Source organism: Pipistrellus kuhlii, unplaced genomic scaffold, assembly GCF_014108245.1.
Source record: "Pipistrellus kuhlii isolate mPipKuh1 unplaced genomic scaffold, mPipKuh1.p scaffold_m20_p_2, whole genome shotgun sequence".
Taxonomy (NCBI): domain Eukaryota; kingdom Metazoa; phylum Chordata; class Mammalia; order Chiroptera; family Vespertilionidae; genus Pipistrellus; species Pipistrellus kuhlii.
Window position 1 is genome coordinate 52401210 of NW_023425515.1, and position 21460 is coordinate 52422669.

Below are 21460 nucleotides of genomic sequence, written 5' to 3' on the forward strand. Positions count from 1 at the left end.
ACAAGAATATCTGGTACCATTTTAATTATGCTTCCCATCTCTCTCTCAATTGTTGGAAGTATTCCTAATGATTTCTTGGCAATTTCCACTTACTGACAACATGCTGCCAGCTAACCTGAAGGATCACAAGTGCTCTATGACAAATATATTTCCTTAATGCACTTTTTAGTTTTGCTATATCTGGAGTAATTACAGTTATAAAAAAAATTGAACTAGAAAACCCACACACGAGAGAATCCAAGATGGCTGCACAGGTAAACACCTAGCCGCAGTCGCACACAACAATTTTAATAAAATACAACTAAAATATAAAATGGACATTACCCAGAACTACAGGAAAACGACTGACTGGAAATTCTATAACGAGAAGCAAGGAGAAAAGCAGAAGGAAGAGCGGAGGAGCTGTAAAAGCCTAAGGTACGGAGACACGCGGTGTGCGTGGAGAGGACAGAGCCGGAGAGGAGGGAGGCTGAGTGCCTGGCTGACATTCCCTAGCAGGAAGGAGATAAAAGCTCCGACTGTGCTGGGCCCCAGTTCCAACTGCTCTGAACCCCAGTTCTAGGCCAGACCCCGGGGACCCAGGCTCAAACAGAGGAAGCTGGGCTGTAAGGCAGAACCCTGGGGGAACGGCGAAAGGAGGTCCCAGAGGCGCGCACATCGCACACAGAGAAGGGACAGTTGGCTGTGCCTTGGGATTGCCCTGGTGGGAAGGAGACAGGGGCTCCAGACTGCTCTGAACACCACCTCCAACTCCACTTCCAACTGAACTGAACCGCGATACCGGGCTCATTGGGGGAGAGCCTAGACTGGTAGCAGGCAAAAATCGAGGGCACCTTTCTCTCAGAGGCGCTTGCAATGAGTACTGAAGGACCCTGAGACTCAGGAGCCGCATAGGGCGGGGCTGATGGAAACCAAAGCTGTAGGCTCCACCCTGAAACCCCGCCAAATCAGGGAAGCTGCGAAAATGCCAAGACGAAATAGATCACAAACGAAAGAAATGGAGGACAAAAAGCAACTGGATATAGAGTTCAAATCTACGCTTATAAGGTTTTTCAAGAATTTCCTAGAAAAGATTGATAAGATCTATGAGGATATGAAAAGGGATCAACTAAAATTAATAAGGAATCAACAAAAAATGATAAGGGATCAACAAGAAATAAAGAATACATTGTCTGAAATAAAAAATATTATACAGAGTCCTAAAACAGAATGGAAGATCGCAAGAATCAAGTCAAAGATTTGGAACATAAAGAGCCAGAAGACAGTCCTCCAAGAAGCTAGAAGGCAAGAGAATCCAGAAAATTGAAGATAATGTAAGAAACCTCTGGGACAACTTCAAGCAAACCAACATCAGAATTATGGGGGTCCCAGAAGATGAGAGAGAGCAAGATATCAAAAACATACTGAAAGAAATAGTGACAGAAAACTTCCCCCACCTGGTGAAAGAATTAGACTTACAAGTCCAGGAAGCACACAGAATTCCAAACAAAAGGAATCCAAAGAGGACCACACCAAGACAAATCATAATTAAAATTCCAAGAGCAAAAGACAAAGAGAGAATATTAAAAGCAGCAAGAGCAAAGCAGGTAGTTACCCATAAAGGAGCACCTAAACGATTGTCAGCTGACTTCTCAACAGAAACCATGCAGGCCAGACGGGAATGGCAAGAAATATTCAAGGTGATGAATTGTAAGAACCTACAGCCAAAGATAATCTACCCAGCAAAGCTATCACACAGAATCGAAGGTCAGATAAAGAGCTTCACTAATAAAAAAAAGCTAAAGGAGTTCATCACCACCAAACCAGAATTATATGAATTGCTGAAGGGGGTTCTTTCAGAAGAGAAAGTAAATAAAGATAAAAATTATGAACAACAAATACGTAACTATCAACAAGTGAATCTAAAAACCAAGGAAATTAAAAAAAAAATCTGATGAACAATATTAACTGTTGAATATAATAGAATCAGAGGTATGGAAGGGGAGTGGACTGATGATTCTTGGGGAAAAGGGAAGAGGGGGATGTGGGAAGAGATTGAACATAAACTGTGCACCTATGGATGAGGACAATGGGGGGTGGGGAAAGGGCAAAGGGTGGGGTGGGAACCTGGTGGAGGAGAGCAATGGAGGGGGTGGGGGGAAAGGAACATTTGTAATAATATGAACAATAAAAATTTATAAAAATGGAAAAAAATTGAACTATTTACCAAGGCCAAACAGTAAATGTTATCTTCCTGAACTAATTCCCAGCTGCCTGCCTTGAATCCAAATTCAGTCCTAATTGCATAGGGCCAAAAAAGGAGCTGAGGACAGTGCCATCCAATTGACAGTGGTAATCTTTCTGAAAGCCTTCAGCCCACAGGATGGTTTCAGGTTCTCCTGCCCATCAACACTTACCAGTGCACACACTCCAACAGCATAAACTCACCACCTCAGCGAAAGGGTATTAGGAAGGTTGTATCCTTAGAAACTCCCCCAGAGTACAAGTTTCTCATATTCTCTCTATCGCCTTCGCTCACCTTTCCCTATTGATGGATAGACTGTGACTCATTTTTATAAACAGAGACCAAGTATGAATTCTCAGACTATTCTTTTTCTAGAAAACAAAAAAATAGTATTCCTAATTTCTCCCTCCTATCCCTTGGCAAGTTTACAAACAGAGTTGTTGTAATAGAATTTAGAGATGAGAATAAGCTTGGGAGTGCAGACAACAGATTAAGGCATAGGTCTCCCTCTGTACAGAGGAGGTGGGAGCTCACCAACGGGCAGAGCCAGTCTGGTTTCAGAGGTGAAGGAGGGGGAGAGGGGAATGGATTTAGAGTCATGACCACAGCCTGTCCAGGCTCTGTTAGTCTCTGCCTAGAGTTCACTGATCTTTTTGTTTTGTTTTGTTTTTATCTTTTATACATGACCTCCATCCCTTGTCCTCCAGCTCCTAATACCATGGTATGTCAAATTTTAATTGTATCCACAAAAATGTGTATGTTTAACCTACCTTCTGTTGTAACTGGTAAGGAAATCTCCATGCAGGCAGCTGACTGTGCTTTACGAAAAGGCGGTCTTCCCGGACCCCAGCGGTTTACTTTGGAAACATCAGCACTGGAAAGGCGTTTTCCAGAACTGCAGCTCTGAGAAGTTGGGCTTGTGCAGTGTCCATTCACATTATCTGTGCCAAGAGGAGAAGGCGACATAAATATCAGAATTAAATCTTAATATAAAGGAATCCAAGTGTGTAGATTAATAAATGAAGAGTGAGAATTCTTTTTGTTCAAATCAGAGAGATGGCTAAGTCCTTGCTATTTTAAAATTTAGTCACAATTTCAGTAATTAGCCAAAAATGTCATATTTATTAAATATAAGATTTATTTTAAAAGTTTGACTAGTTAACACAGTTCAATATTCTACGTATACCCTCACTGTGAATTCTACCATTTAATGGCAATACAAAGTAGGATACAGTACTAAACTTTCTTTTGGTTAATATAGGTAAACACCTATGTTTTAGAAGTGCTTCAAATGCTTGTAGAATAAATTATAGACTGGAAGCATTTTACTGTGTACAGTTGAGAATGGTACCTAAGAATATTCACTCTACAGCTAGATGCTTGGGCTCAAATCCAAATTCACTAGTTTTATGAATTATTGGAGTATTTGTGCTTTAGTTTCTATTTCTGTAAATTGGGAATATTATTATCTGCCTCATGGAGATTTTGTGATAAAACATGTCGCATACAAAAATACTTCCTGGTATATGGTAAACTCTAAACTAAAATTAGTATGGTCACTTTTGTTTCAGGGAATTAACACTGCTCATTTCTAAGATAAACCGTACTGTTTACTTAGAGTGTGAGTTTAACTCTGTTTTGATATAACTTAAACTTGGAAATAACTGTACAAAATGTCTTATTTTTCTTAATGTTAAACAATATTTGAAATATCATCTCATAGTTCTGCAATATTCAGAATGTGTTTTAAATGGTCTTATTTGGTCAAAGGACAATGGAGTTTAAAGGGGAATTCATGTTTAAGTCCCTGTTGGACACGGGGCACTAGCTCTCAGTATCCCCTTTGTTACAGCATTCTGTACTGATATTTGAAAACTTAAAATCATGTATTTCCTATATGCCCTTGCAGCTTGCGCAAGGATGAGAATTAGGCTTCACTATTTGAATGCACTAGTGTGCTTTACTATTTTTTTAAAATGAGAGTTAACAGTTAGTGAATACTTTAGATGCCAGGCATTTTATACACATTATTCATTTAATCTTCACAGCAACCCTGCAAGGTATGTGCTTTATTGTCCTGATTTTGTAGGTAAGGAAACTGAAACTCAGGAGAAAGGGATTCAGAAAATTGTCCAGTCTTAGAGGAGTAGTATTCATGGAGGCAGGAATCCAATCACAATTTTCTCCTGAGTGTCTGTGTGCTTACACACTGGGACCCAGGCCACAAAAATTATTTGGGAGGGTTTAGGAGTGGTTTGTGTAATGCAAGCTCTTTAGGCCAGTCATTTTCCATGCTAACATAGATCTCAGAAATCCCATATTTCCCAGGTGGAAAGGCAGAAATATCCCTCGAAGAGTTAGCCAGGAGGAGGCTGAAATAAAGAGCTCTACCTCTCCTTCACTATCAAATCTAGTCCTATACATAGGAAGTACTCTGAGAGCAACAGCTGGTGCTAACAAGGACTTATAATACAATTAATTTGAAAATGGCAACTCCTTTGAGGGTGCAATTGAAAAAATCATCCCCCACCCTGGGTATACCAGTTAGGCCAAGTGGCCCCTTCCTTAGATGTAATGCCTTGTTCCACGGCTCACTGCGTGTCCAGAGGAATGTGCCATAGACGCACAGCCTTCTTGGCCATGTACAACAGTATATGGCAGAGCCCTGGGAATAGTAACATTTGTTTACTTAGCCAGGATCCCTTGCACTTCATTTCTTGCTAGCTGTTTCATGTGAATATTATTTGAGATCAACATACTAGTCCCTCAATATGCTGTAGTGACCAGATTTTCTTCAGGTTCTCATGTTTGATTCACAAGGTCCAGATTACATGACCATATATTGGGAAGCACAGGGTTTTTGGCCATATATTTTTGTTTGCAATAGGGCTGATTAATGTAAAGGATTTTTGTACTTAAAAATTTTTAAATAAATGGAAGTGAATTTGTTTTATTTAAAACTTTTTTCTATCATGCTAAATATTTAAGGTAGATATGAATTGATATAAAACATTTTAAAAGAAATTTGGTCATAGCCCAGACACAGTCATTCTGGAAAATTATGATAAATAAATGATGCTAATATAAAAGAAAGGCAAAAACCCCTATGGATAAAATTATTTACCATGGTTTTAGTTCTTATAGAAAAAAATTGGACATGAGCTATCCTTTAAAATTGAGCATAAAACTTTAGGTACATTGTTGTATGTAATCATGTAACAGTATGGTGCCCTTTAAAAATTAAAACATAAAATATATATGATTTCATATGATAGTTAGCTCTTGTTGCATAAAAAAAAAACCACTACAAATGTTACTGATGTAAAATCACAATCACAATATTATGTTCACAGATTCTGTGGCCCATAATTTAAGTAGCTGAGGCAAGGTGCAGCTCTTCTACCCATGATGCCTGTGGCCTTCCTCCAGAATACTTGAATGGCCGGGGGCTTGGGATCCTTTGGAGGCTTCTCTACTCACATGCCTGAGCTAGCATGGTGCAAAGGCGGAGTTCAGTTGGGACTGCCAATTGTGGCTTATTCCAGGAGGCTTGGGCTTCCTTATAGCTTCCTTATAGGTGACCTTGCAGGGCTTAAGAAAATCTGTCAATTAATTTGAAAATGGAATGGACGCCATCTTTCCACTTGCAAAAAATTTTTGCTTTGGGTGTTATACAATGGAGACTTTTATTTTGTGTTGCTTTGAAAGCAACCTGACAGTGTCTAGTCACAGGCTTTTTATTTTTATTTTATTTTATTGATTTTTTACAGAGAGGAAGAGAAAGGGATAGAGAGTTAGAAACATCGATGAGAGAGAGTCATCAATCAGCTGCCTCTTGCACACCCCCTACTGGGGATGTGCCCGCAACCAAGGTACATGCCCTTGACCGGAATCGAACCTGGGACCTTTCAGTCCGCAGGCCGATGCTCTATCCACTTAGCCAAACCGTTTTTGGCATATGTGTTGACTTTTAAAAACAATGAAAATAAGTGAAATAAAAAGACTGCATTTGACCATATAAAATACAGCCTATATTAAGTAATTGGTTAAAATGTTTGAAAGCCCACATTATTATACATGTGTTTTCTTTTATAGTTAAGCAATAACTCTTCTTTTCCTCCCCTCCCTTCTTAATCATTGGTTATGTAACCCTAGGTGAAGGCCAGGTTGGCTTGTTGATTGATTTGATGTTGGTTGTTTGCTTAATTTAAACAGAAAAATAATTTATTAAAGGTTACTAGGCAGCTCAAACTCTTAGGAAGAACCTTTGAGGTATACTCAGAAACTTTGCAGCCAATAACAATTCCCACAAGTAACTAAATGTTGAGTTACTTATAGTTACAATACCATAGTCAGTGGCTTAGCATTGCTGGTGCTGGGGTCTAGCTGCCAGGAGCTGTGCTACTGCTGGCCTGGTACAGAAGACCATCTCTGCTATCCTACTCACCAGAACTGAGGTTTATATAATTTTTCTTTATTTCAGTGTTTTTGACAAATAAGAATAGGCTATATATTTATATACATTTTTTTTGCTGACACTTTTGAGGTTTTTAAGCTATTATTTTTAGGACATTTTTCTGAAGAATTTTAAGCCAAAGACCAGAGACTGAATCACAGACTTCCCTTGAAGTCAGCTTAATTTTATTATTTTATAAAGTTTTCATGGCTATGATTTTGTTGTCAAAGTTAAAATGCCTTAAATGGGTAAAGGTTTATATATTCTGAATTTAATGTTTAGTCTCTGAAATCCAACCTTTCAATGAGCTTGTTTCCTTTTTATTTATCATCAATTTCTCATCTCTTCCAAGTTTAATTTCTATTGCATTTAAACATCCATTTAGGCAGATTTTTACAAATTATTTGGGACCAAATTTACAATCTTTAGAAAAATAATCTCTTACTGAAAACATTACCTTAGACTTTGTTACTGATGAATAGAAATGTTTTAACTTGAAATAACAATATTTAAGATTTTCAGCTTCATCAAGGTATAATTGACATATGAAATTGTAAAACAGTTAATGTATACATTGTGGTGATTTGATATATGTGTACATTGTAAAATGGTTCCCGCCATCTCATTAATTAACAGACCCATCACTTCTCATATTTATTTTGATGAGAACATTCAAGTTCTCCTCTATTAGCAAGTTTTAATTATACATTATAGTGTGGTCAACTACAGTCACCATGTTATACATCAGATCCTCAGACCTTATAACTGAAAGTTTATGCCCCTTGACAAACCTCTCTGTATTTTCCCTACCTCCACCCCCTGGCAATTACTTTTCTACTGTTTATTAGTTTGACTTTTTTTTAGGTTTCACGTATAAGTGATACCATGAATATCTGTTTTCCTGTCTGCTTGTTTCACTTTGTATAACGCCCTCAAGGTCCATCATTGTTGTAAATGGCAAGATTTTCATCTTTCTCCTGGAAGAATAATCCTGTAATATCCTCTATCAGAAGCCTTATAATTTTTTTTGTAGAAATTTGTGAGAAACAAGTTTTAAAAATAAAATTACGTTAACTACATATTTAGAAATAGAGATTTAATGACATTTTATCATGAGTCCTTTTAAGTGTAAAATACCCTTTAGTAAAATAACAAGCACATGATTATTTTATCTTTTATATATGAGTTTTCATAAATGATCTTGCTTTCAGTATGTATGAAAATAGTGAGAATGAAGCATAGGAAGGGAGGTAACTGAAGACATGGCAAAACAGACATTGGTAGAAATGTAACTATGCTTCATAAACTCTGGGTACCATGTTCTGTGATCTGGATTCAAATCTTCAAGCTATCATTTACTAATAGCATCTGTGCAACATTTTTGTAAATTCTCAAGAATAATGCAAAGACCAATTATTATATTTTTGTTATTTTAACCATGACATTAGTAGGATTTAATACTATGGTTTTAAGTAGAATTTAATGCTATGGTTTTAAGTCAAAATAAAGGAGATGAAAAAAAAAAGGTAATTCAATTACATATCAAAAAAGAAAAGCCATGTTGGAACAAGCAGATAAAAGTTCTGAAATAAAAATATATGAAGGCCTATTAATAAAGTCTTACTCATTTCAGACTTAGAATCAAGACTAAGGCTGTGACCACCACAAAAAAGTAAACTAAAAGTGAATAGAATTTTTTATAACTTCCCTAGAATAAAAAAAAAATAACCAAACCTCAATTCTTATAGTATATCAGACTTTTTAAAAGTAGCGTTACTTCTAAATGATACTTATATAAATATAGGAAAAATAATTCCAGAAGAAAATGATGCTAATTTACATGATAACAGTCACAGAGGACCCAATGCTCGAATATTGAATGTTAAAAACATTTTCATGATAAAAAGAAAACAAAACGTTATATACCTTTGTGTGTAATGATTTGTAAAACATAATTTTATAAAATGATTACTAAATAAAATGTTGAATGCTGCCAACAGAACTGTATGGTGATTTTCAGAAAGCTTTTTTTTTTTTTGAAAAACATCAAACACTGCCATCGAAGAAACTTGTGTTATTCATGGACTGGTTGGTAAAAATGTTCAGCCAAAAGAATGTAAGAGAACTTAAAATTGTTGGCTTTTGCCTACCGTACCAAGATCAGCCTTAAGATCTGTTGGCAGACTTAACTTTCTTGATCCTTTAACTGAAACAACAGAAAAAGGAAAAAGGCAGTTGTTAATTATATAAAATTAAAGAGGAGTGTGGGGGAACAGTATGTTTTAAAATATAATTATTAAAATCCTAATAAACATTACTTTAGTGAGCATGTATGGAAGCAGAAATATTGTTCAGTGTTAGTTCATTGCCATTCAGTAGTAAAAATTTAATATGCGAACAGAAACATGAGAATAGTAATTGGTATTACAGTAAATATTTAAGTGTATCTACATAGTTTATTTTTCCATGTAGTATAAGGAGTGATTTCTTATTTATTTGGGAAATAACCCAAAACAGTTTTAGATAAATCTAATAGATAAAGAAGTATTGCAATAAAGGTATCAGGTCATATAATAAATAATGAGGGTAAAAACTGATGAACTTTGTCAACATTTTAAAACATATTTTAAAATAACATAAAACACTAAAACACTAAAAACTAAGAGCAGGTGAATTAAAACTTATATTTTTAATTCACCTGCTCTTAGTTTTTATTACAGAAGGTCTCTTGTACTTTGTTAAAGACATATTTTATTGAAAGTAAAAGTATGTTTAAAGTGTGTTCATAAATGTCAATCTAAGAAATACTGGCTATTTTTTAATTATCATTGAAAAATTAAGGTTTCTAAGAATGCTAATACATTTAAAAAAAAAGAAAAAAAAAGGTCTGTACATGCTGCTGATGGTAAGACAGAAAGAAAGAATATCAGAGATACTTAATAGAAGGATAGAGGCATGGTTATGCATTTTTGAAGGACATGGAAGGAAGATTTGAAGGCTAATTTGGAAGTGTGAAATTTGTGAAGGTTGTGTATGTGATAAGAAGGAAAAGAGAAATGTTAAAAGGAAATTGATTAAATGATACAGGCCAGTAATCCAGGGAACAAGCAGAACTGGGAAACAGATATTTAAACAGCAGTTTGCAACCATCTAGAAAACCCTGTCTTTCCTAAACAACCAAGGATACTTAAAAGTCAATGATTTGTATTTTGCCTCCCTAACCAGAGGGTAAATACCTTATGTCAAAGTACTCCAGGAGATTGATAACAGAAATCCAGTTAGTGTCACCCAAGGACAAATGAAGTTAGAAAATAAGCCTTATTTTGTTTAGTTTTTTTTTTCCTAGTAAAATAATTATGTAATATTAATCAGATATTTAAAAAATATTTTAATCGTAGGCACCGAAGTTTATTAGCCTATATTCCTGTCTCATACACTTTAATATATAATCCTTTGGTAAAATCAAGTTTGACAATCCTTCAAGGGTTTGAATTTTAAGAAACTTTTCTTGACCTAGAATTGACTTTAAATCATCCCAATAGACTCTAAAAGGCCTCAAATGTTTCTTTTCTCTATCTTGTAATTAACCGCTGCCTAGAGGCTTTTCCAGTCATGGGATGGCCCCTAGAGATAAAAACAAATAATGGACCTGCCTATGCTAGCTCCTCCTCTCAGCAGTTTTGCAAGCAATACCAAATAGTACATAAAACAGGAATTCCATATAATCCCCAAGGACAGGCAATTGTAGAAAGAGCTAATTGGACCTTAAAGACTCAATTACAAAAACAGAAAGGGGGAGAGGGGTATTATCCTACTCCACAGAATCAGTTAAATCATACTCTTTACACTTTAAATTTTAAAAATTGTGACAATGAGGGTCGCACAGCAGCTGAGAGGCATCAAGCTCCTGGTGCCATAGCATCTGCTGGTATGGCATGATGGAAGGATTTACAAACAGGGCAGTGGAAAGGGCCAGATCCAGTAATGATGTGGGGAAGAGGGCACGTTTGTATCTTTCCAGAAGGTACTTCTAACCCCATCTGGGTGACAAGAGCAAGCAGTGCATCACAACCATGGACCTGGGAGAACAGCTCATCCCGCCATCCAAGAAGCTAAAGATCACACCTCCCATGATGATGTCAGCTCATCTACCAACCCCAAAGAAGGAGAAAAGCAGAAGACAGGTGACAAGGCCACCTGAGAAGCTTAGTGACCCCACACAGGGTCAACTGAAGAAGCTGACCATTGATGCTTGGCAAGAGGTGAAAGAACCGCTTTCTAGTAAGCCCCTCTACCCTTTTTGTTGCTATGATGGCACTTGTCAGCTGCCAGGTAAGTATGGCTGCAGCAGAAACTTACTGGACATATGTTCCAGACCTCCCTGTGGTCAACCCAGCCACCTGGACCAGGAAATCAGTGCCAGTGTTTATTAACAACACCAATATGGTCGGGGGTAGCTCTGACAAGCACATAACTCCTTCTTCCCATGGTAATTATACTTATAATGGCTTTAGCTGGGAGCTCTCTATTTATCTAAAAAGGGGACTTCAGGATGTTTACAGCTTGGCCAAGAAAATAAGACATCCTATAGAGGCGCAGATATTGCTAATATTGCAGGCCCCTGGAATATGGGAAAATATATCTAGACAGTTAATAAACTTGGGTTTCCTAAGGTCACCCGATGGCTGTCTGATTAGCAACTCCCTTCAAACTCCTCCCCCCCCCCCCCCCCCCACGCTCCCTTACTGTCCTATTAGCCCAGTACTGAGCTGGGAGCATTTCCTCAGTGGCAAGAATGTGCCAACTCTGTACCAGTGAGACAATATTCTGGCTCTGACTTGTATGTACTGGATTGGTCTCACATGCTTGATGCTAAATATCCCCATCACGAGCCTATGTCACCAGGAGGGTTTGATGGGTAACAAAGATCTTTGGCGTTTAGCCACTGCCCTTGACTTTCTTAATTTTACTGGTTCTTTCTTAGCTAATATTAAAGGAGCGTGTTCATTGAGCCCTTGCTATGGCTTTCATGCCTGTGTCCAGCCTCCATATGTATTGGTGACTAGAAATGTGAAAATCACCAGATTGGACACCTATTATGCTGGTCCAATGCCATCACTATAACCTTATAAGCTGTTTCCAGGCATAATCTGAATGAAGATATATTAATTTTAAAACAGCCTTCTTTTATTATGCTTCCTAACAATATGATAGGAAAATGGTATTATGATGGGACCTCCAGGCATTTCAGGAATTACATAATCAGCTGTCCCAGGAAAAGTGTGCTTTGGAACTTACTGTTTTTGGTATTGTTACCCAAGTTACTGTTATTGCATTTGCTGTAACTGCTTCTCTTGCATTGACCTAAAGCATCCAGAATGCGAAATTTGTCAACGAATTGGCTCAGAACACCTCAACTACATTTCATGATCAAGAAGATATAGAAAAAAAGGCTAGAAACAAAGTTAAATGCTTCAGAAGCTATAGTAATAGGACTAGGAAATCAATTAGAAAGTGTCAAGATTAGACAGCAGCTGCAATGCCGCTGCTTTTACATATTTTTGTGTGACTTCAGCCCACTATGATAGTCCTCTATGGGATTGAAGTAAAATCAAGATGCACCCACAGGGAATATGGCATCATAATAGTATCAGTATAGACATAGTATGGCTACACAAACATGTGCAAGCCATGTAGAATAGTCATGATGAAATTATACCTCCAGGGAAACTGGCAAAAATTTGCTGGGTAATTTAAAATTATTTAATCCGTGGAAAATGTTAAAACACAGCACCTGGTACCTAATAGGATTTCTTTGTGTACCATTAATTTTATCCTGCTTTCTTTCAGTGAGCAGCAAGCTCCTGGGATCTCAAGTCCAAAGACTTTAATTACAATAGATGCCCATAAACTACACTTAAAATACAAAGAAGAGAGAGATGTAGAGAGCGCCTGGAAAAGGCCCCTGAGCTGACTGTCATCTGAGTCTAGTGGTGCCTGGCAGAGTCATGCCCTGGAAACAAATCTTGTCACAGGCAGGTGAATTGTAAGTCTGGCCTTTATGTCAGGCGGCAGGGGGTGGATTTCATTCTCTAAATCCAGCCAGGCATCAGGAACAATCTCAATAGTCTGGGCCCACCCAGAAGTGACGATTACAAAGAAGCCACAAGAATGCACATATTTTTAAAAATATATATTTTATTGATTTTGTACAGAGAGGAAGGGAGAGAGATAGAGAGTTAGAAACATCGATGAGAGAGAGTCATCGATCAGCCTCTTCTTGCACACCCCCTACTGGGGATGTGCCCGCAACCAAGGTACATGCCCTTGACCGTAATTGAACCCGGGACCTTTCAGTCCCCAAGCCGACGCTCTATCCACTGAGCCAAACTGGTCTCGGCCACATATTTTCTTTATCTTAAACTTTAGTAAAACTTCCTGGTATCTTATTGTATAAAATAAACATGCTGTATCAGCTCTGGATCACTGCCTCTCCATCACAGGACAGCTATCCCACCTGATTCCAGCTTTCCCTACTGTCTTTGTGTCTGTCTCTTTTATTTTCTCAATCCCCATCACCCCTACTCAGGACTCCTGTCTGCTTTCTAGCTGTGCTGGTTGCGGAAAAGAGAGAAATATTTATAAGGCCCTGAATAACTGCAGCAATCCTGAAAAAGAAATACAAAGTAGGAGGCATCTAAATGCCAGATATAAAGCTGATTACAAAGCCACTGTCCTCAAAACTGCCTGGCAGTGGCATAAGAACAGACATATAGACCAATGAAATAGAATCAAGAACCCAGAAACCCACTCAAACCATTATGCTCAATTACTATTTGACAAAGGAGACAAGAGCATACAATGGAGTCCAGACAGTCTCTTCAATAAATGGTGTTGGGAAAATCGGACAGATACATGCAAAAAAACAAAAAACAAAAAACAAAAACCACACGCACACAAACACACAAAAATTAAACCACGAACTTACACCATAGACAAAAATAACTTCAGAATAGATAAAGGACCATAAAAACCTTAGAGAAATCTACAGGTGGTATAGATAAAATCTCAAACATATGCCAAAGCAATATCTTCACTGACACAGCTCCTAGGGCAATGGAAACTAAATAGAAAATAAATGGGACTACATCAAAATAGAAGCTTCTGCACAGCAAAAGGAACCATCAACCAACAACAAAGTCCACTGGATGGAGGAACATATTTACCAATGTTAGCTCCAATAAGTGTTTAATCTCCAACACTTACAGGGAACTTAATACAACTTAACAAAAGGAAGATAACCCAATAAAAAATGGGCAATGGACCTAATAGATACATTTCGAAAGAGGACATATAGAAGGCCAAGAGACATATGAAAACATGCTTAAAGTCACTAATCATCCGAGAGGCAAATCAAAACAACAATGAGGCATCATCAACAAATGACAAGTGCTGGTGAGGGTGTGGAGAAAAAGGAACCCTCGTTCACTGCTGGTGGGAATGCAGACTGGTGCAGCCACTGTGAAGAACAGTATGGAGTTTCCTCAAAAAAACTAAAAATGAGACTTCCATTTGACCCAGTAATCCCACTTCTAGGAAAATATCCCAAGAAACTAGAAATACCAGTCAGAAAGGATATATGCACCTCTATGTTCATAGCAGCATACTTTACAATAGCTAAGATTTGGAAGCAGCCTAAGTGTCCATCAGCAGTTGAGTGGATTGAAAAACTGTGGTACATCTACACAATGGAATACTATGCTGCTATAAAAAGGAAGGAACTCATACCATTTGCAATAGCATGGATGGATCTGGAGAGCATTATGCTAAGTGAAATAAGTCAGTTGGAGAAAGATAAATGTCACTTATTTGTGGAATATAATAAACCACATAAATTGATGAACAAAAACAGATCCAGAGACAGTGAAGCATCTGAGGGAAGGCAGGGGAGTGTGGGGGTAAGAGGGAGAGATCAAGCAAGGGACTTGTATGCAGGCATATAAGCATAACCAATGGACACAGACACCAGGGGGGCGAGGGCATGGGTGGGAGTGGGGGAGAATGGGAAAATAAGGACACATATGTAATACCTTAATAAAGAAATTAAAAAAAAAATACAAGTAAGTTGGATTCAAATCATGACTCAACTATTTACTAGCTGAGTGACCTTGGTCTAGTAGTTACTTAATCTCAGAAATATTGTGTTTCTCTTCCTCTGTAAAATGGAGAATAATAATATTCCCTACTCCTTTGGAATCCTGTTAGCATTAAGTAAGGAAATGTGTGTAAAGTATTTAGCATCGTGTGATATATAACAACCATTCAACATTATCTATTATTTTCATTATCAAACCTAGTTGGCAAGAAAATATTATCTTTCTATGGTATTCTATATGGCTTATCTGGGCAATATACTTAAAATAGAGTGCTCAGGATTAAACACAGCACACTTGATAAACCTCTGCTTATACATAGTATTATCGTAGTTCTTTACTCTGCACAACAGTAAAAGAACCTACTGTCTTTTTAAGAATGATGACATCCCACACTTGATTCATAACACTCTAAAAACCTCTCCTTTGCTATAAAAATCTATTTAAATTATGTTGTGTATCATCATATAGAATAGTATCTTTAATACTTAACATTTTGAAAAACTGCCTGTCTTGGCTGACAGACAATAACACAACAAATAGTAACCACAGGTAATCCAGCTGTGGGGCAGGGAATATAGCTGCAGCAAGTGTTTAATTTCTTATGATCCTAGTCCTGTCAGATTGTGGGCAAATTGTCAGGAAATTCTTCTTGTTATTTTAACATGTTGCAGCATACAGTTTTGAAAATAAAAGCAAAATTAAAAACAAAAAATAAATCAATTGTACACTAAAAAGGTGAAATTTATTCTACATAAATAGATCTCAAATCTGAGTTTAAAAAAAAAAGTTTGAAGGAAAGCAACCCCAAAGATATGGTTAATCACTTACCTAATCACTTCTATCACATTCTGGCTTACCTAGAAATTGTTAGGAGGAATGGCATAAGAGCTGAAAGATGATGCAAGTGAGCGAAAGAATAGGCTGATGCATATTAATATTTATCTATGAATTCATGCCTAAAGATCAGGCAATGGCAGAGCCCTGCAATAGCACCAGATTACAAAACTTTGCAGGACTATTTATCTCCACTCCTAGATTTTCTGCCTCCTAAACTCAGGTTGTTATAGTCATGAGGCAGAGTATTCTGGTGGTTTCCCATAGCTATGCCAGAATGAGGTCATATGTTCAACCCTATCTTTGATATTCAGCTCATTTTGAATCTTTAGTCCTAAAAAGTGACGACAGGGTTTTGCCTAGGGCACTTCATGCGTGTTGTTTGTATCATTTCCGTCAATCACCTATATATTCATATGCCCTTTTCCTAACTTGTAATTCAGCTCAAAGTCAATGGATAGTATAGCCCAGTTTAACACAGGGATTTTGTATTGGCTTCAAATAAGTCTCAGACAGATTTGTGGTTCCTTATTTGAATCAAAATGTTAAGAACTGAAAGACCCTGAATAGGTTAAAATATCAAATGTAAAGAGCGATGCTCAAAGTTTCTAATTCAAAGCTTGGAATCGTTTTTTTAAAATATATTTTTATTAATTGCAGAGAGGAAGGGAGAGGGAGAGAGGTAGAAACATCAATGATTACAGAGAATCATTGATCGGCTATTTCCTGCATGCCTCTCACTGAGGGTCCCATAACCTGGGCATGTGTCCTTGACTAGTATCAAACCCAGGACCCTTCATCCCACAGGATAGAGTGGACACTATCCACTGAGCCAAACAAGCTAGGGCTGATTAATTGTTTCTTTTTTTTTTTTTTTTTTTTTTTTGTTTTGTTTTTAATCAATCTTTATTGTTCATATTATTACACAGGTTTCTCGTTTCTTCCCCCCTCCACCAGGTTCCCACCCCACCCTCTGCCCCCTCATCTTCATCCATTGGTGCACAGTTTATGTTCAGTCTCTTCCTCCCTCCCTTTCCCCGATAGTAAATCCCTTTTCAGATAGCAAATCTGTTACTTAGCATTTTCTCATATCAATAATACCTCCACATGCCCAATGATACACTTCACACAAAAGACATTTCCAAATAGGACAACCAGCCTCATCCAGGCCCCACCCAAGGCACTCACAGATCAACACCCCAGCACTATACTAACTCAACACATCCAGATATAAGCCTTCATCACTTGATTCAGCAGACCCTCAAGTTCCCGCAAAAGTTTCCAGCCATGTCTGAGGGGCAGCCGTGGGGCAGGGGCAGGTGAGGAGCGAGCTGTTTTGGGCCAGGCTGCTCCGGGCCTGGCCTCTGTTGCTCTGGTTTGTTCCACAACCAGCTGCTCCGTGTCTGGTCACTGCCGCTCCCGACCCAGTTGCTCTGGACTTGACTGTTGCTGCTACAGGCCTGGCCACACCCGACTCGGCTGCTCTGGGCCCAGTTGCTCTGGGCCCGTCGCTCCGGGCCCGGCCGCTCCGGGCCTGGCTGCTCCCAGCCTGTCAGCCGCTGCTCCTGGCCTGGCCGCACCAGACCCGGCTGCTCCGGGCCTGGCCGCTCCCAGCCTGGCAACCGCTGCTCCGAGCCTGGCCACTCCCAGCCTGGCAGCCACTGCTCCGGGCCTGGCCGCACCAGACCCGGCTGCTCCGGGCCTGGCCGCTCCCAGCCTGGCAGTCGCTGCTCCGGGTCTGGTCACTGCCGCTCCCGACCTAGTTGCTCTGGACTTGGCTGTTACTGCTACAGGCCTGGCCACACCCGACCCGGCTGCTCTGGGCCCGGTTGCTCCGGGCCCGGCCGCTCCGGGCCTGGCTGCTCCCAGCCTGTCAGCCGCTGCTCCTGGCCTGGCCGCACCAGACCCGGCTGCTCCGGGCCTGGCCGCTCCCAGCCTGGCAGCCTTTGCTCCGGGCCTGGCCACAGCAGACCCGGCTGTTCCGGGCCTGGCCGCTCCCAGCCTGGCAGTCGCTGCTCCAGGTCTGGTCACTGCTGCTCCCAACCTAGTTGCTCTGGACTTGGCTGTTGCTGCTACAGGCCTGGCCACACCCGACCCAGCTGCTCTGGGCCCGGTTGCTCCGGGCCTGGCCGCTCCCAGCCTGACAGCCGCTGCTCCTAGCCTGGCTGCTCCCAGCCTGGCAGCACTGCTCCGGGCCTGGCTGCACCAGACTCGGCTGTTCCGGGCCTGGCCGCTCCCAGCCTGGCAGTCGCTGCTCCGGGTCTGGTCACTGCCGCTCCCGACCTAGTTGCTCTGGACTTGACTGTTGTTGCTACAGGCCTGGCCACACCCGACCCAGCTGCTCTGGGCCCGGTTGCTCCGGGCCCGGCCGCTCCGGGCCTGGCTGCTCCCAGCCTGTCAGCCGCTGCTCCTGGCCTGGCCGCACCAGACCCGGCTGCTCCGGGCCTGGCCGCTCCCAGCCTGGCAGCCGCTGCTCCGAGCCTGGCCACTCCCAGCCTGGCAGCCACTGCTCCGGGCCTGGCCGCACCAGACCCGGCTGCCCCGGGCCTGGCTGCTCCCAGCCTGGCAGTCGCTGCTCCAGGTCTGGTCACTGCCGCTCCCGACCTAGTTGCTCTGGACTTGGCTGTTACTGCTACAGGCCTGGCCACACCCGACCCAGCTGCTCTGGGCCCGGTTGCTCCGGGCCCAGCCGTTCGGGGCCTGGCTGCTCCCAGCCTGTCAGCCGCTGCTCCGGGCCTGGCCGCACCGGACCTGGTTGCTCCGGGCCTGGCCGCTCCCAGCCTGGCAGCCGCTGCTCCTAGCCTGGCTGCTCCCAGCCTGGCAGCCACTGCTCCGGGCCTGACCGCTCCCAGCCTGGCAGTTGCTGCTCCGGGCCTGGCCGCACCAGACCCGGCTGCTCTGGGCCCGGTTGCCCCGGGCCCGGGTGCTCCGAGCCTGGCCGCACCCGGGCTGGATGCTTTGGGCTTGGTTTCTGCTGTTCTGGGCCTGGCTGCTCCCAACCCGGCTGCTCTGGGCCCGGCCACTCCGGGTCTGGGTGTTCCTGGACTGGCCACCCTGGGCTTGGCCGCCTCTGCCTCAGGCCTGGCTGCCACTGCCCCAGGTCTGGCTGCTCCAGTGCTGGCCATTGATGCTCTGGTTCTGGCTGCTGCTGCTCTGGGGCCTGGCCACTGCTGCTCCGGGCCCGGCTGCCACTGCCTTGTGCCTGGCCACTCTAGGCCTGGTCGCCGCTGTTCCAACATTCTGTCCCTTTTTCTTTCTTTCTTTCTTTCTTTCTTTCTTTCTTTCTTTCTTTCTTTCTTTCTTTCTTTCTTTCGCCGCTGTTCCAACATTCTGTCCCTTTTTCTTTCTTTCTTTCTTTCTTTCTTTCTTTCTTTCTTTCTTTCTTTCTTTCTTTCTTTCTTTCTTTCTTTCGCCGCTGTTCCAACATTCTGTCCCTTTTTCTTTCTTTCTTTCTTTCTTTCTTTCTTTCTTTCTTTTTTTTTTTTTTTTTTTTTAAAAAAATGCATTTATGTTGCAATGTTGGCTGGTGAGTTGAGTTCTGACTTAGTCTTTGATTTTTCAAGATATTCTTTGCATTCTTTCTTAAGTAATTTTACTATCATTTGCTCTCACTTGATTTCTTCACATTGAGAACTTCTATGGTTTCTTCCTCCCGGTCCTGGAATCTCAGCAGGTTGGCCTGTGGCACCCCTTTGTTCTCCGGGGGCTCCTGCGCTGCTTCAGCCTGTCGCCAGGGTTGGCGCCGCCCAGGAAGCATCCCTGGTCCTTGGCTCAGTTGCCTGCGCTCAGCGGTCGACGGCTCAGGGGCACCCCCCCCCCCCCCCCCCCCCCCGCCTGGGGGCCCCGTTGCCCGGCTCCTTGCTGGTGCCCGGCTGGCCGGTGTCCAGCGGGGGCTCCTGCTCCTAGTCGCGATCCTCCAGTCTGGAGCTTTCTTTCTCTCTCCTGATAGGGGAGTCCAGGATCAGAGTCAACAGACTGTCCTCTGCGCGCAGTGTGCGCGATTCCGGGGGCTTGGCCTTTCGCCGTGCTCCCAGGACTCCACCTCACAGCCCCGTCTCCCCCTGCCCAGCCTGGGTCCCCAGGGACTGGCCCAGACTGGGAGTTCGGGGCGGTCAGGTCTGAGGCTCAGCACAGCCGAAGGCTTTGTTTCTTCTGGCTAGGGTAATCCAGCATCAGAGTCAACATTCAGTCCTCTGCGCACAAAGCGCGCGACTCCGGGGGCCCCCGCCTTTCGCGCCGTCCCCGGGATTTCGCCTCACAGCCCAGTCTCCCTGTGCCTGGGCCTGGGTCCCCAGGGACTGGCCCAGACCGGGAGTTCGGGGCGCTCCGTTCTGAGGCTCAACGCCGCCAGAGGCTTTGTTTCTTCCGGCTAGGGTAATCCAGCATCAGAGTCTACATTCAGTCCTCTGCGCGCAAAGTGCGCGCGACTCCAGGACCCCCCCGCCTTTCGTTTTTCCCCTGGGATTCAGCCTCCCAGCCCCGTCTCCCCCTGCTGGAGCCTGGGTCCCCAGAATCTGGCCCATAATGGGGCTCAGTGCTGCCAGGGGTTCAGCCCAGGCTGGGGGTTTTATTTCCTTCCTGCTAGGAACGCCAGGCAGCACCCAGCCCTCTCCTACAGCATGTCTCCGTACCTTAGGCTTTTTTTTCAGCTCCTCTGATTTTCCTTCTGGTTTTCTCCCACCTTCCTATTGTAGAGTTTTCAGTCAGTCGACTACCTGTAGGTCTGGGTAATGTCCACTCTACATTTTAGTTGTATTCCATTGAAATTGTTGTGAGCTGCTGCGGTTAGGTGTCTACCCGAGCAGCCATCTTGGATCCTCCTTGATTAATTGTTTCTTGATTAAAAACAATTGAATTGACATTTTGGTTTCCAATGAAGTATATTTCTACTTTGTTATAAATAAAATAAAACTAATGGTTAGAAATTTTAAATGATCAAGGAGGCCAAATTCAGTCTCTTTAGGCCATGGATATTCATTATTGTGTTTTATAATAAACTAGAGGCCCGGTGCACAAAATTCGTGCATGGGGGGGGGTGTCTCTCAGCCCAGCCTGCAGCCTTTCCAATCTGGGACCCCTCAAGGGATGTCCGAACACCGGGATTGGACCTAAACGGGCAGTCAGACATCCCTCTCACAATCCAGGACTGCTGGCTCCCAACTGCTCACCTGCCTGCCTTCCTGATTTCCCCTAACCACTTTTGCCTGTCAGCCTGATCACCCTAACCACTCCCATGCCAGCCTGATTGATGCCTAACTGCTCCCCTGCCAGCATATTTGTCTCCAACTTCCCTCCTCTGCTGGCCTGGTCATTCCTAACTGCTCTCCCCTGCAGGGTTGATCGTCTCCAACTGACCCTCCCTTGCAGGTTCTTCCACACAATTTTTTTTAAAGATGCAAATAGGAGATCAAATAATTTGGGGTCAGAGGACCTTGAAGTCTCAAGAACTGGGTTGGTTCAGACTAAGCTATTTACTAATAGGATAACCTTGGGCAAGTTATAGATTTTTCTTGGCCATAATTTCTCCATCCATACAAAATGAGAATAATACCAATGTTACAAGGTTGCTGTAGGATTAAATAATACACATGAAAAATACCTTGTTTGTTTTAAAGTGCTATACTAGTGTTGATTACAATTTTTAGCAAACAAGGCTTAATAAATCTAAAAAGTAATAATTTATTTTAAAAAATATATTTTTATTGATTTCAGAGAGGAAGGGAAAGGGAGAGATATAGCAACATCAATAATGAGAATCATTGACCAGCTGCCTCCTGTACACCCCTCACT

The 21460-nt window shown here is 42.0% G+C and overlaps 1 protein-coding gene across 9 annotated transcripts in view; it reads right to left on the minus strand.

Annotated features, from left to right (window-relative positions):
- Positions 1-21460, minus strand: part of STXBP5L (syntaxin binding protein 5L) — a 165086-nt gene that overhangs the window by 23813 nt on the left and 119813 nt on the right. For 6 of the 9 annotated variants that reach the window (XM_036448297.2, XM_036448292.2, XM_036448295.2 and 3 more), the window contains 2 exons: positions 8836-8886; positions 2995-3165 (listed from right to left, as the gene is read on the minus strand). In XM_036448297.2, the coding sequence (XP_036304190.1) occupies positions 2995-3165; positions 8836-8886 (222 nt within the window). The remainder of the gene's footprint in view (positions 1-2994; positions 3166-8835; positions 8887-21460) is intronic. The other 3 variants (XM_036448299.2, XM_036448298.2, XM_036448293.2) reach the window with 1 other exon arrangement.